Below are 15413 nucleotides of genomic sequence, written 5' to 3' on the forward strand. Positions count from 1 at the left end.
TTTAATCTAAAATTGTAATTAGGGTACAAGTCATTAAAATTGATTGATTGATTGATTGATTGATTGATTGATTGATTGATCAGAGTCATTGGCAAGTTTCATATTGAGTGGGAGGACTAGGGGAGACCGGAAAAATGTTGACCAAGCTGAATAAAATAAACCACTTTGTTAAATAGCTACGAAATGCCGATATAACAAACACTCTCATTGGTTGAAAGATGAGCACGTGACACTAGCTAAACCTAATTGTATCCCGACCGGGAATAAGTTCAGTCGAGAAAATAAGTTGCACGTGACAAGAATGGCGAAAATAAACCAGTGCACGTGATCATAACGTGAAAATCGCTGGGGGCGTGATATTTTGCACCAATCACAAATAAAAAAGCGGGAACAGGTGTTTTGCTCAGTGGAATTTCCAGTAATGGAGCCCGAAGCCGAAAAAAAAGCAAACACACACACCCACACACACACACACACACACACACACACACACACACACACACACACACACACACACACACACCAACAAACACATTTTCCTTTCTTTCTAGAGAAGAAATAAGACTTTGTATTTAGCCTGCTAAATAAAGTTCTTATTCCGTAAACTGACTTCTCAATATTGTCTGGTCACTCGCGGGGAAATTACTGACTGGTTTTGTTTTCCGACCGACAAGTGTATAATATATGATGTAGTCGTATATTATCGTACATAATACCAATGAGCTAGAGAAATGCCGCCCGACTGTGACCGAATGAACAAAAAATTACTAGGAAATAATGGAGATGTTAATGGCATCGAAATCATTTTCACGGCTGTCCAGTTTTGACTCAGTCCTTTCACTTTATATGAAACTCAACAATAGAGAGTTTTAGATTTACGTTCACGGCAAACGTTAACCGTCAGTTGACCATTTAAAAATTATTTTAAATAGCTTAAAAAGAATCGCAAAAAAATCCAAGTACTGTAGTAGAAAAACAAAAGAATATTGGTCTTTCGTGAGAAAGTTTGTAAAAGGTAAAGTAAAATACAGGAAAACGATGAAAACGTGGTCACGTTTGCCGTTTGCGGAGAGAAAAAAAGTCAATCTAAAACTCTCTAATAACGTCTGGGCTCTCTATGGTCCAAGAAAAACGTAACTACGTAAACTCTCTTGTTAATCATTATTATTTATTACCAGATATTCACATTAATACTGAACTGAGAGTTAGGCAAAGCAGTTGTCTGTTTCACAAGCTCTTAATTCACAATCTGAACCGGAATTGGCGCACCCATAGTCAAGGTTCTCGTACAAGACAGTAGACATACAGTATCGCATGTGTTTCTGATTGATGCGATAATAAGTGCAGACATTTGACTGTCCGGTACACGTTTGCTGTTCGGCACTAGAGTTACAGTCATCCTCTGATACCTTGCTAAAGCATTCTGGGCAGACCAGAGCATCAGCTGGAAAACAAATTCAATGAATAGTCAATCACGACATGATTTATATGCCCTCACTGCGTAGCGGATCAATATAGGGGTGGGGGGCGTAGGAGTGAGTGCGACAGTTAATTACTTGCTATTTTAGGTTATTTCGCGTACCTTGGAGGATGATGACTAGTAAAGCAACGGTGATGATTTGAAGCTTCATGATTTGTAAGATGGTTGCAGTGCTGCAAATTAAAAAAAAAAAAAAACTTAAATGAAATGATTTTCTTGCACATGGTTTCGAATGTGCAAAACATCATCTACTGCTGTTTTTAAATCATTCCCAAGGGAGTGAAATAGCAAAAGACACGGCGTCCATGTTGGTTGATATAACCAAAGAAATATTTGACAATTATTATTATTTTGTTAAATTCGACCAAGATGGCGGCAATGACGTCATGTGCAAAAGACGAATAGACCCCTCTAGCTTGGGCAAAATGTTTCCCATTTCACACCACGTGTCATTCCCTTGAGTATAAGTTCTTTCTTTAACGGTTGATGGGAAACAACTCAAACGAATATTCTTATTCTCAAGAGAACTATGGCGTGTTCTGAAATGGGAAAACATTACTCCCAAGGTTAAGAGGTATGCAACACTAGGTATAACTGTTCTTCTCCGTAAGCCCTGGCTGTTGACTTTATATACATTCATATTGCTTATTGAACCATGAAACAACCTCTTGGCTGATCAATGTCAGGCCACAGATAACTCACACATCGAACCCTGAAACGACGTATGGGCTTTTCTAAGTCAGGGCACGGCTAACTCTCGGCTAATCTATTAAGAGAGAATTCTTTTGGTATTCAAGCAGTGAGCGCTAAAGACTATTTTCTTGAAAAAAAGCTGTTGTACAAGGCTAAAATCTTGTTATTCAGAAAGTTTAACTTGTTTGGAAGTGGAGATGACCGATGAAAGTGGAATCAAAGTGTTAACCCAAAGCAAAAAATTTATTCGAAAATGAGGTTTAGGCCTTCATTTGCTTATTTCCCATACATTTTCTATAAAAAAGCCTGACAAAGCAGCTTTCTTACACAAATGCAACAAAACATCTTTGTACAATTGAAAATACCGCTTCAAACAGGCATTTTATCATAGTACATCAGTTTCTAACTGTAAGAAAGGTTTTGAGTGTTAACCCACAACGAAAATTAGGATCAAAACTCATACGAAAGTCTAATTTTTGGCGCTTTTTGCCATTATTGCTCATTATTGAAAAAAAATTCCTCTTAAAGATTAAATAAATGCTTAAGGGCAGTCTTTTTGTCCACTCATGCTTTGCGCGCAGCGTTCACCGCTCAGCTGGTTTTTTATATTCGAAAATACTTGAACTTTTTCACACTGGAAAAACAAAAGAGATTTAACATAACCAAGGCAACTTCCTTAATGCGCTTATTTAGTGTAAAATTTTAATTATCATTCAACTTATCCAAAATTCGATTTCTTTTTTTTTTTTCATTCAAAGAAAAACGTATTAAGCAGGAAGGCGCCGATCTAGGTTTTTTGTGAGAAAGAATCTATTAGATTTTCTCTAATTTCTTTTTATTCTATTTTAATGGTTATTTGAACAATTAAAACGAAAGTTGACTCTTCGAAAGAACGAATAGTCTTTATTAAGATATTCGCTATCTGTTAGCTTAAGTTTCACCGACCAATGTGACAGTTTACTTCCTATATGGATTATTTAACTGCAAATAGTTGTCTTGTATCGATGAGAATTTAAATTTTTGTTGAAGTGACTAACAATAGTAAGGCCCTGGCTAAACGAGGAAACATCGGGAAACATTGTTTCCATACGTCTTGGAAACATGAAATGTTTCTACCGTAAAGTCTTGGAAGCAAAAATAGCCGGCTGAGCCAAGATTAAAATTAAGCATTTAGTGGTTGGCGGGGTTATCTAGTGATTGTTCATACTTTAATAATCATCTTAAAAAAAGTTTTTCCCCGAAGCCCTTCCAGGTGCTGCATGCAACCAATTTAATTTGGCCTCGGAGCTGCTTCTAAAACGGATAATAATTCTAAAAAACTAGAAGAGATAACTAGCTAAAAACTAATGTGAAAAGCTAAAAAACTAGGTCAATTTTTACCTATGAAATAGTAACGAATTACTTTAAAAAAAGATGTTTATTAATTTATTCTGGTTTTGGCTGCTAGAAGAGCAGACTCCTTTGAATTTACCACAACGACTCGAGCTGAAATTCGCTAAGCAGTGTTATAAAACATGATTTAAGTCTGAAGACAATCTGCTTTAGATGCGCTTCAAATTAAATATAAGACAATTCTAGATCTTAACTCGCTATCTACTTGCAGTTTTGAGAGTATTACGTCAGAGTGGGATTACTTTTGAAAAGGTTCAGATATTTGAATTATAATATACTGCAGTACTTGCCTAACTGGTAATCGTATAAATCTCTCAGTCGATAATAAAGACATCCTCTATTGTGGGGATCTTTATTTGTTGTTGCATGGCTTGAATAGACGTTTTCATGTCTTTTGGCCGCCTAGTTTTCATAGAAAAAAAGTCTATTTTTACCGTTTCGTAATATAAACAGCCTTTTTAGTCTTCGGCTTTTCTTAGGTTTTCCTGCTGCTTTAAACCCTTTCGATGGTTGTTTACTGATCCGGGATCCAGTAGTTTTTTTTGCCTTTGTTTGCTTAATTAACAGTGTTTTCACTGTTGAGATTTCGGTAAGTTTTGAAAAGCAACGGATAGAAAATTAGTGGCCGATATCGTGATAAGGACGATTCTCCATTTTAGCTCACAGCTTGTGTCGTTTTTTAGCGTTTTTCTTTTAAAGCCTTATCTTTCGTAGTCTCCCTCGCATCCGTTTTTAGTGGATGTGAGGGAGACTATATCATTCGCGACTCCTTATTTAAAAAAGCTTTCTTTACAATTAATTTGGAGATAAATTTGGCCGGAATTTGGAGTCACCGAACAAAAAGATTTCCAAAAGTTAAGTGTTAAAATCGAAGGAAAATTAACTACTAAATGTAAATAAACCAGAAAGAAAGCAGTTCAATTTAAATGAAGAAAATACAAACTTTCCTGAATTCTAGGTTATCAAGGAATTAAATTTACAAAGCGAAGTATTGGGTAAATAAACCATGTTAAACCAAAGATAAACAAAACCAAATGAAAACTACACAGTACGTTAAAAATGATGGCTGAGTTCTTTCAGAAAAAAATTCAGTGAACACACTTTGCGGCGAGCAGAAAAGTTTTTGTTTTTGTTGGTTTTTTGTGTTGTGTTGTGTTGTGTTGTGTTGTGTTGTGTTGTGTTGTGTTGTGTTGTGTTGTGCTGTGTTGGGTTGGGTTGTGTTGTGTTGTGTTGTGTTGTGTTGTGTTGTGTTGTGTTGTGTTGTGTTGTGTTGTGTTGTGTTGTGTCGTGTTGCTTTTGTTTGTTTGTCAGTTTTGAGGTAAACTATAAGAGAAAAAAATAAACTCATGAATTGAAGAAGAAAAAAAAAAAAAAAAAAAACCAGAAAAGAGAAGAAAAAAAGAACCTCATGAATTAGTAATCATAGCATCTTAAGAATTACCAGTAATAACCGCGAAGAAAACCTCATATCTTTGATATCTAGTGTACAGATTATACGTCCATGAAATCTGGAGCAAATTGCTTCAATATCCGATAAAAAAATGTATTTCCGACTTAAATTGTTTCTTAAATTTTTTAAAATATCAAACAAATAAAGATTTCAACAGTTAAAGACATGCAGTCTCTGTTGTTGGATATTTTTTTGTCAGTAACATTTTGTGATTATGATTACGATAAATGGAAAACGGTGTTTTCAATTGTGAACACACAAATAATGTAAAAGATCGTCAGGTTTGACTGAATTCGCTTTTAAAAATGAATTGATAGCAATCAGTGGAAAATACATTGAAGAATTGTTCTATACATTGAAGTTTCAATTTAGATTTATTAAAGCTATTGCAACGAGATTAGTGGTACGAGATATGTGGACGATACTGAAAAGAACTTCATGACAGACAATTACGAATTGATTAATTATCCGAACTTAAAGCGAATGTACGGATTAGTAAATATCCTTCGGTAATGTATTAAGAGGAAATTTTTTTTCAATAACGAGCAATAATGGCAAAAAGCGCCAAAAATTAGACTTTCATATGAGTTTTGATCCCAATTTTCGTTTTGGGTTAACACTCAAAACCTTTCTTACAGTTAGAAACTGATGTACTATGATAAAATGCCTGTTTGAAGCAGTATTTTCAATTGTACAAAGATGTTTTGTTGCATTTGTGTTAGAATGTTGCTTTGTCAGGCTCTTTTTATAGAAAATATATGGGAAATAAGCAAATGAAAGCCTAAACCTCATTTTCGAATAAAATTTTTGCTTTGGGTTAACACTTTGATTCCACTTTCATCAGTTATCTTCACTTTCAATCAAGTTAAACTTTCTGAATAACAAGATTTTAGCCTTGTACAACAGCCTTTCTTCAAGAAAATAGTCTTTGGCGCTCACTGCTTGAATACGAAAAGAATTCTCTCTTAAAACGTTTCTAACAATTTTTTTTAATCAGCAGTAACGCAAAAGGGAAGCGAGGTATGCGATAGTTAGAAACTATAAACGTTGTGGAAAATGTCGATCATGCGCTGACACCCTGTTGCTGAAGCCTTACGATATTTTAAGTTTTACAACTGAAAAATATTTCAAAAATATATAACAATTTTTACTATACTACGATAAGTTTCTTAAGAAATATACAATTATATATTTCATTATTTCATCTTATTTTTTTATGTTATAATTATAAATCATTGTAAAAGTGCGAAGATATGAAAAAAAAAGAAAAAAGAAAGAAAAAAAAAAGAAAAAAAAAAAAGAGTGAATTAGAAACTGAAAGTAAAAAGCGACGATAAAACTAAATGCATAAAGAATTTTTTTTTCTGTTTTCAACTAACCTTGAGTACGGCTGATACACGCTGTGGTGGTCTTCCAAGGTAGCTTCCGAATGGATCAAACTCTCAACTCAGTCCTGTTATATTTACCTGAACTCGACCTTTTAACAAATTAACAACGACCCATCACAATTATCATTTTTTCACAGCGAACCAATCACAAACGACCAAAACAAACAATGCAAAATGAACTGCGTGGGACGTGACACAAAGTTTATTCTCTTTGCATCCGGCATTTGGTCAATTATTATGAATTTTCTAAAAACAGTCACTCTTCGACACGGTATGCAAGATGCATTATCTATTGTCTCTCAGAGAGGCATCACACAGTCTGTCAAGAAAGAAACATCTTAGTCGACATTTTGAACTCATAAATACGACGCATTTCACTGTCAAAGGACATTCCGCTCACCTAAGCTATTTCTCCAATTTCTAAGCTCTTTTCAGTTTTGTTATCTTAATGAAAATGTTAGTCTTCGTAATTTGCTGACGATGACCGACCATTTCCTATTTAGTGCGGTACCTTTGATATCATAAATTTCAATTGTTTTTTAAAAAAAATCTTTTAAACTAAATCTATGTTCTTTTTCAAACTAGATGCTACCATTTTGTTAACTTGAAGCATCTCTTGCTGGGAAAGATAGATGAAGTCTCTTATACGTGATGTTATGAAAGAAAACGAATTGATCTTTGAAATCGAGGCGTTCCTCATATAATCTTATTCTATTAAAGGCAAAAAAGAGTAATGAACGTAAACAATAACTTGGATTCTGTAAAATGATAGGAAATTCAAAAAAAAAAAAAAAAAAAAAAAATTCAGCAAAGCAAAGGAAAAAGGACTGAAAAATGATTTGAATAAAGTTCTAGAAAAACAAAAAAATTTTTGGCCGAGCGTGCAAAAAGGCAGGTTTCGTAGTATTAACTTCAATCCCGTGAAATCCAACAATGCAGCCAACAAAACCGTGCCAAGAATATGTTTTGACATCCTTAATAGACTGGCTAATGTAAAAAATGCTTTGTTTGCTTCGTTTAAACCACTGAATGCGTTGTGTTGAATTTCCGGACAAAAACCGAAGCAGGAACCAGTAAGTTTAATCAGTATTATTTAAACACCAACACTAGAAATATGCTTTATAGCCCAAACATGATTTTAAAAACTCTGTTGACGTAGAGAAACCCTTGAACAACTAGGACGTGTTATTGAAGTCCTTAATGATAATGATGAAATACAGAACTCAAATAAAATGAGTCTAGCTTCAAGAGCCGTGAACTTCCAAGCATCCTTTATCATATTCAAGTGTTTTTTGGCAATCTTCGGGATATATTTCTTTTTTTTTTTCAGCGTTATGATGCTATAATTTCACCCTAGTGATGAAATATGGAGTTGAATATTCATAAAAAATAGATTTAGATTCTTCACGTTTTTTATTAAGTAAAACATGCCAATAAACTAATGTAGAAAAAGCCCTAATATTTAGAAACCCTAAAGGCAAATCAGTGCCCTAGTGGCTATGCTTCATTAAACAACTGAGTTATTTTATAATATTTGTTAAGCGAGGACACTATCGCGACCGTGAACACTTCGAGTTTTTCTCACTTTTCTTTCTAAATACATACTATAAATTATCCTTGAGTCAATCGATTGAAAATAATATTTATTTCGATCTGTGTGTATTGAAATCAATGCTTCATTTTAGACGGTTTGGAACAGTAGAACTGATCAAGTTCAAGGCAAAAAAAACCCTGAAAAAAACTCCGAACGGTATAGAAGATTATGTTTGACTTGGTCATGCTGTTAGGGAGTTAAGCTGGTGCCGGGTGAGGGACCATCCGAACTAATGCATTTAGAATCTCTTGGTTTATTTAAAAAAACCCTAAATGAATAATTTAACACACACACACACACACACACACACACACACACACACACACACACACACACACACACACACACACACACACACAATGTTGTTTTTACATACAGAGCATTTTTGAACACTAAAAATTTTCCATCTGACTAAGTTGTTTTCGTTTGATAATGGACAATTTTTAATGCATTTTAGATCGGCCTGCCACAAACTAAAACTGATATCTGGCCGCCATCTTTGTTAAATCCAACTAGATAAAAGATTTGTCAGCATTATGTTGTATGTATCACCAACATGGCGGACGTGGACTCGTCTGTGATTTAATATTCCCTTGAAAAAGATTGCATTGACTTTTAATGGCTCAAAAGCTATCTTTGAAATTTATAAAAATTCTGAGTATAAAATTAAAATAAAATTAAAAGTAAATCTATTTGTACATATATTCAGAGGAACGAGCATTTCTTTTCTCAATACCGCGAAAGCTGCTCCGTAAAATGCTCTTGAATCTTGGAAAACATGCGGAAACGCACGCATTCGCAAATATGTTGGCATTTATATAACTTTATATATACCTTTCGAGTCGTAGGGCTGGAAACCATGGAGAGGTGAGGTACTGGCAAAGCCAATCATATCGTGGTACAGTCCACTGGAACAATAGTTTTTTGTGTCTTATATTATTGCGATTGACAGAACTAACTGCACGCACTGACATGTATAAATGCATTGAATATTTAAATAACCGAAGAAACGGTATTTATTGGCCAGCTGAAGCATTTTTCTTTCTTGCGTAGACTTGACGGTTGTTACTTCAGATCGGTTGAGTTTTACTCTGGAGAGACAAGTTAAAATGTGTTCCAAAGTAGTCCAAAGTGGTCCAAAGTGGTTCAAATTTACTGTATGTTTTGGCCAGCTTTTGTTCCTTTTTCTAATAACATGGCCATGTTTTCGAGGTAAGTCCGTAGACAACATATTCATTTATTTATTTACATAACTTTATCCATGATAATTATCTAAGTTTCTAAGCTATCATGGAAGGGGTAAGCACAACAGAGCTTGGCTCCAGATTAAGTGCACCTGACAAAAACTTAAATCATAATAACAAATATATACATATATATAGCTACAAGATAAATGAGAGAAGTAGTATTTCTTAAACGAGAGCGAGTGTTGGATCAGAGGTTCCAAACACCGCGTTAGCTATTTTTTTCTTCTTATTTCAGTATTTATTTATTCATTTATTTTATGATTTATTTTGTGATAATCAAGCTTTATACGATTAGGAAATAAGCCAGTGAGCTTTTAATATTTCTAAGATTATTTATTTGAATTTTCTGAATTATTCTTTCCATCTATATTAGTCAGAAAAACATTACGATATGAATCAAGATGAATTGTCGTATTGTCAAACCGCTTCGATGAGCAGGTGGCGTTGACTTACCGGCACCATTTTTTAATATTTCAATATGTAAAAGGAATTGTTTTTTCAATGTTACCTTTTTTTATCACACCGAGTAAAGTCGTCTCTGACACTAGAGGAAAACGTTTGCGCATGCGTGCAATTCAGCCCTTTTTTAAGAATTTACAAGAGTTTGAGCCATAAAAGAAATGTTTATTTTCTCCGAGTATACAAAACGTTTTGGCCTTTTGAAAGTCAAATTTAGATATTTTTACAATAGCACGCGGACTTTAGTCTACTAATTGCATACGGATTTAAAGCATGCGTAGACGTTTTTCACTCCCGGTCCGTCTCTCTAAGTGAGGATTTTGGCGTCCAACTGTCAATACCTTAATTTCGAGCTTTACTTTAAAAAAGGAACCCTAGTTTTTTAATTGGTTCACGCGTGATAAGAATGTTCATCACAAAAGGTCGATTTATTACTCATGCTGATGCGCATGCGTAGTTGGTGTCAGAATTGTCGAAAGTCCTGGTAAAGTTTATAATTAGAAATAGACCCTTCTCGAGTTCCAAATTACCGCTGTGTTTCTTGATTACAGACTCATTTGCAGAGTGTTAGCCTCGAATCAGTGTCTAATTACTCGCAAATACCAACGGTAAAGTAAAGAATGCACAACTTCAACAATACGAACACTTTGAAACTTGATGGACCTTGAATGGAACACGTGAATATTCTGCACAAAATCGAGGCTTAGCCTGTGCAAATGAGTCTGTTATCAAAAAACACAGCGGTAATTTGGAACTCGAAAAGGGTCTATTAGTCCTCGAGCACGAATGGGCTATTGACTCATAGGCAAGTAGGGCTATAGGACTAATTGTTGGTCCAACTAGTTGGCCAAATATAAAGATGCAAATAAGTTTTGGTTTTCAAAGCCAGCACCTTTTTGCAATTAGTAGGATATGACTTTTAGCCTAGTAGTAGCTCATCCAATCAGAACACAGCATTGATGATAAACCACCAATTAATTATTTTCTCTTTTCTACAAAAGGAAAAGCTGATGAATGTAAAAACGCGATTTGGCTCCCAGAGAAGTCTGACAGCTATCTCCGTAATCACACCATCCAGAAGCTGACTGTCTCTTCACAGTCCATGTGTAAAATCATGTGTTACCTCAGCGACAAGCAGTGCTTATCTTATAACTTCCATCAGAGTAGTGAAACGTGTGAGATCAATGATTCTGATGAATTCCAGTATCCTGAAGACTTGGTCAACATGCATGGGTATAGTTACAGTGGAACCAAGGTGAATATGGGATAATATAGATAGAAAGAAAGATGAAGAAAGAAAGAAAGAAAGAAAGAAAGAAAGAAAGAAAGAAAGAAAGAAAGAAAGAAAAGAAGAAAGAAACAGCACAGACAAAAGTCAGTCCTTAGGAAGGAGGCAACTTCCTTAGGAATCCTGTCACCCCTTCCGGACTGCCAGCATCACTGACCCCTTCCGTCTCCTTCCTGCCTTCCTCCTCCTTCCTCCTTCCTGCCCTTCCTCCTCCCCTTCCCTTCCTCCTCCCTCCTCCCCCTTCCTCCTCGAGAAGAAGGAACGGAAGAAAAGAAGTGGAAAAAAAAAAAAAAAAAAAGCTTGCAGACAAGGTTGCAATGTAAAGAACAATCTTCCTTTATCGCATTTATTTGTTACAGAATGGTTGTCAAAGCAAGCCGTGTACTGCCAATGCGACCTGTCAAGCTAAATTTACACACGAGGGAGGATTCAACTGTCTGTGTCCAAGTGGCTTTACTGGTGCAAGCTGTGAAATTGGTAAGGATTTATGCTCTTCCAGCTTCAAACTGATGTACACGAAGTACCTAATATATAAGGGGCTAGATAATGAACGCGAGTGTTCTATGGGATATAGAGTCCCGATGCTCAACCAACTGAGCCAACCGGGTGGCGGTTAAAATAAAAGTATTTCAACAGACGAACATATTTTGATATCTTTCTGAATTCCCTGTTTCATTTTTGCAGTACGTGGCTTCTCAGAGTGCTTTGTGAGCTTTTATGCACATTGCCTATTTAAAGTATTATAAAGTTGGTTTGTTGCTGTTGTTTCAGATATGGATGAGTGTACGACTGCACACGACAGTTGCCCCGTACACAGTACATGTATGAACACAGTAGGATCCTATAAATGTCGCTGTCATGCTGGATACAAGCGAAGTGGTCAAGATTGTCTTCCAAGTATGAATTACTGTACATTCGAAATGAAAAGCCGTACCCACCACGCTTCATAAGTTAAAATTTATTACCAAGCTTTCTGCCATGTTAGCGATCTTCGTGCAAGGACCGGTCGGATAATATTTATCCGTCCGTCGGGTAGCGCTATCCACCCTTCGTACAACTGGGCCCTGAAGACGGCCACATAAACTAAAAAATGTAGTGGATACGGTTTTTCATTTCAATATACAGCTATTTCAAAAAAGGTTGAATACTGAATACTGCATACTGCATTCCAAAGGGCATTGTGAGTCTCGTTAATTTGAAATACAAAGTCAATATACACCAGCAATTAACACTGTACACGTAGTTAGTATATTGCTTCAGATGGAATACACTAAAAATAGAATAAATAATCATTATTAATCCTACTTCAGACAATGTCACTATGACCCACAATGCTCTTCGGTCTTGGAATGCACTTTTCAGTATGCAGTTTTCAGTGTTCAACCTTTTTTGAAATAGATGTATATGATCCTACGTACGAGAATACTACTGACTTATTGTACTTAGGTCGTCAGAACCCGTCGTATCATCTTTGCTCCTTTTTCAACCCACCCCCGGTTAGCTCAGAATATTAGCTCAGTCATTTGGGGGCCGATCGGATAGTTATGCGGGAGGTCGCGATCGTTGGTTCAGTCCCCGGCCTGACACACAGGGTTTTTAAATAACTGAGGGGAAATTGCTGTCTTCGAAAGTACATGTAAAGATGGTTCGAATTTCAAGTCGGGCTCACATGGCGGTTCCGTTTCTCCACACTTTATCATTATACTAACCGATATCGGACGGACGTAAAAGAACCAATGAGAAATGAAAAAAGTCCTGGTAATGACCACTCTCAGTTTCTACACTTTACGATAACCATCTCTTATGTTTGTAAATTGTATAAACGTGCGCCAGTCCAGTGAAATTCACTCTTCAATATTAAACACTATTGATTATATGCAAATAGAAATGCCACTATAATATAAATAGGTTCTATTATGCTGCGTTCATAATGTATGGCATAATGTACGGCAGAGGGATAAGGGGGAGGGGGGGGGGGGGATGGTATTCCGATCTCCCCTAAATTTCGCCTTCCCCCCTCCCTCTGCCATACATTATGAACGCGCGCAGCCTTATTTATTGTCACGTCTCAGTTTTGTTCTCTATTCAGGGAAAGGCACAAAGGATTTACCGGGCAAATCGTGTTTGAGCATTTTGAACACTGGTTACTCACATGGCACGGGTGAATATTGGTTGGACCCAAATAACACAGGGGATCCGATTAAGGCATTCTGTGACATGACCACTGATGGAGGCAAGTAGAGCGATACCGTACTCGCACATGTATGCACACACATTACGCCACGCCACGCCACGCCACGCCACGCCACGCCACGCCACGCCACGCCACGCCACGCCACGTAAAGCTATATCCCACGTACTAGAGCCATTCCTTTGAACTTGTTCTTAAAATGATTAAGTTGTTGCGGGTATATCAGAATGCTCGGGTGTTTTTCCACAGGAGGATGGACAAAGTTGAAAAGGTTGTATCTACAGACTCCTTCAATACCATTTAACAACCCGTTGAACAGCTTTGACGCAGCTATTGCAGGAGGCCAAAACATTAGCGAAAACAACATCCCAACTGGACAAGCCATGCTAGAGATTCTTCAAGTGATGGGATTCCACCAGATTCATTTCTATTGTCACAAGAAATCCGTAGGTGAAGTAGTGAGTATCATGACCAAAAACAACACTGCTGGACAAGATGTAGTGCGTTACTTTACCAGTCCAGAAGCAACAGTTGACTTCCCGGAAGCTTGTGATTCGTTTGATAAGTTGCCTGAGGACACTTCTATTCTGGCAAAGAACTGTGAATTGTGGGGGAAAGATAAAACAGAAGCTACTACGGTGAACAAATGGGGTTCATTTAAGTGGCACGGGGGTTTGCGCATTTCCACTTGTCCATTTGCAATCATGGGTGCCGAAAATTATGGCTTTCGTTGCTATCACTTTTCGAATAGTGGTAGTCCAGTTGGATACGGTTCGTGTGATAATGAATCAAGTAGTTCACTTACTGTCAATGATACATGGCAGATAGCTGTTCGTTAGCCATCATGTTTCTGTCATCACAAGTAGAAGAGATCTCTCAAATATGGACATTTTGAACAAATCTGATTTAAAGAAAAACATGCACCGGCCATTATTTATGCAGGACAATTAGTAGAAAATTACTAGAGAAGTCCATCTTTTGTCCTATCGGATTGCTAGATTAGGCTAAAACTAACTCCCGTGCTGATTGGTTGGTGGGTGTGACATCATAATGCTTTCTTCGGCGACCACTTTAGTCAGTGAATTCTGGCTTTTTTAAAAATTTTTACTAAAGAACTTTTACAATTTTACTAAAAAATGAAGCTTCTCAGTCATAGAAAATATATGGATTCAACAACAAAACTGCACTATACAAGGCCAAGTTCAACTTAGTTTGTCGTGATCTAGAAAGTCCTTTCGCTCGCTCCTCACATGGTCGTTTCCCTTTTAAAGAAAAATGGCAAAAATCAGGCTTCGCACAAAATAATTCAAAAAATAATAAATTCATAGTCCAAAAAAATGTGTTTGAACTAAATGCATTCAAAGTTAGTTTGGCAAGAGAGTAAGGCCAAAGTCCAGCGTTTTTAAATTGTTCGCTAGCGGTGAAACGGATTGTTCTCCAAATAAAAGATAATGACAAGTCCCTTTTCGCGTTAAGTAAAAGTAATCATGTTTCATTCAAACTTTGACAAAATATTGTTTTTTATCTGTTGTTTATGGGAATTAAAAGATAAAGATAGAAAGTGGCGTGCAATGTTTTAAGTTTATGTTTCCTAAATATTGTTGAAGCTTCTCATAGATTGCATGTTTTAAGGTGGAACCAAACTAATTCAGAGCGAATTTTGGACAATTTTATTCTCGCTCCCTTCGCAAAACTATTACGTCAATTTAACTGTGTTTTTCATATACTGTGCTTGGATTATCCTAGATTCTAACAGTGTATTTTATTTTAAGATTTTTGAAATATTTAGCCTATTACGGCCGAAAATCAAACAGTGCTATTTTTAGTTTTTGGCCTTTTTCTCCTCATCCTCAAGTACGATTTTTCTGAAGTTTTCAGAATCTTATCATCTAGTGCTATTGCAGCCTGTGTATAAGTTTGGGTGTAAAGTCTTGGGCAGAAAAAAAGTTATGACGCCGCTTGAAAATTCGATCCAAAATTCGAAGCATATGAAACATCGCGCTGCAGAAACATTACCATGAAACGGATTGCCTTAAAGTTTTCACATACCTACTTTCAAGTATTGCGGATGAGCCTTGCGAAAAATCAGCATCAAATCTTAAAAACTCATTGAATAAATGTTTTTTTACTAATTGTCGTTATAAACCTCAAAAATAAGAGTTTTGCTAAAAATCACATTTTCGCCGTTTTCTTCAAAATGGCTACACGTTTTTTCTTCAAACTTCCCACAT

The 15413-nt window shown here is 36.2% G+C and overlaps 2 protein-coding genes across 2 annotated transcripts; one reads left to right on the top strand and one right to left on the bottom strand.

Annotated features, from left to right (window-relative positions):
- Positions 1-1147: 1147 nt before the first annotated feature.
- On the bottom strand, positions 1148-6492 carry LOC148912792 (uncharacterized). Its single transcript, XM_089026778.1, has 3 exons — positions 6395-6492; positions 1583-1653; positions 1148-1444 (listed from the first exon to the last, which is right to left on the bottom strand). The coding sequence occupies exons 2-3, from the start codon at positions 1629-1631 to the stop codon at positions 1206-1208; spliced, it is 288 nt and encodes a 95-aa protein (XP_088882904.1). The 5' UTR covers positions 1632-1653; positions 6395-6492; the 3' UTR covers positions 1148-1205.
- A 2510-nt stretch (positions 6493-9002) lies between these two features.
- Positions 9003-14707, top strand: LOC116293835 (uncharacterized). Its single transcript, XM_031701318.2, has 6 exons — positions 9003-9209; positions 10705-10958; positions 11351-11468; positions 11763-11888; positions 13081-13224; positions 13432-14707. Exons 1-6 carry the CDS (start codon positions 9107-9109, stop codon positions 14019-14021), a joined length of 1335 nt encoding a protein of 444 aa, XP_031557178.2. The 5' UTR covers positions 9003-9106; the 3' UTR covers positions 14022-14707.
- Positions 14708-15413: the final 706 nt, after the last annotated feature.

The sequence above is a fragment of the Actinia tenebrosa genome, unplaced genomic scaffold (genome assembly GCF_029948245.1).
Source record: "Actinia tenebrosa isolate PJP-AT-01 unplaced genomic scaffold, QUT_ActTen_1.0 PGA_scaffold10__47_contigs__length_13832649, whole genome shotgun sequence".
NCBI classification, from domain to species: Eukaryota; Metazoa; Cnidaria; class Anthozoa; order Actiniaria; family Actiniidae; genus Actinia; species Actinia tenebrosa.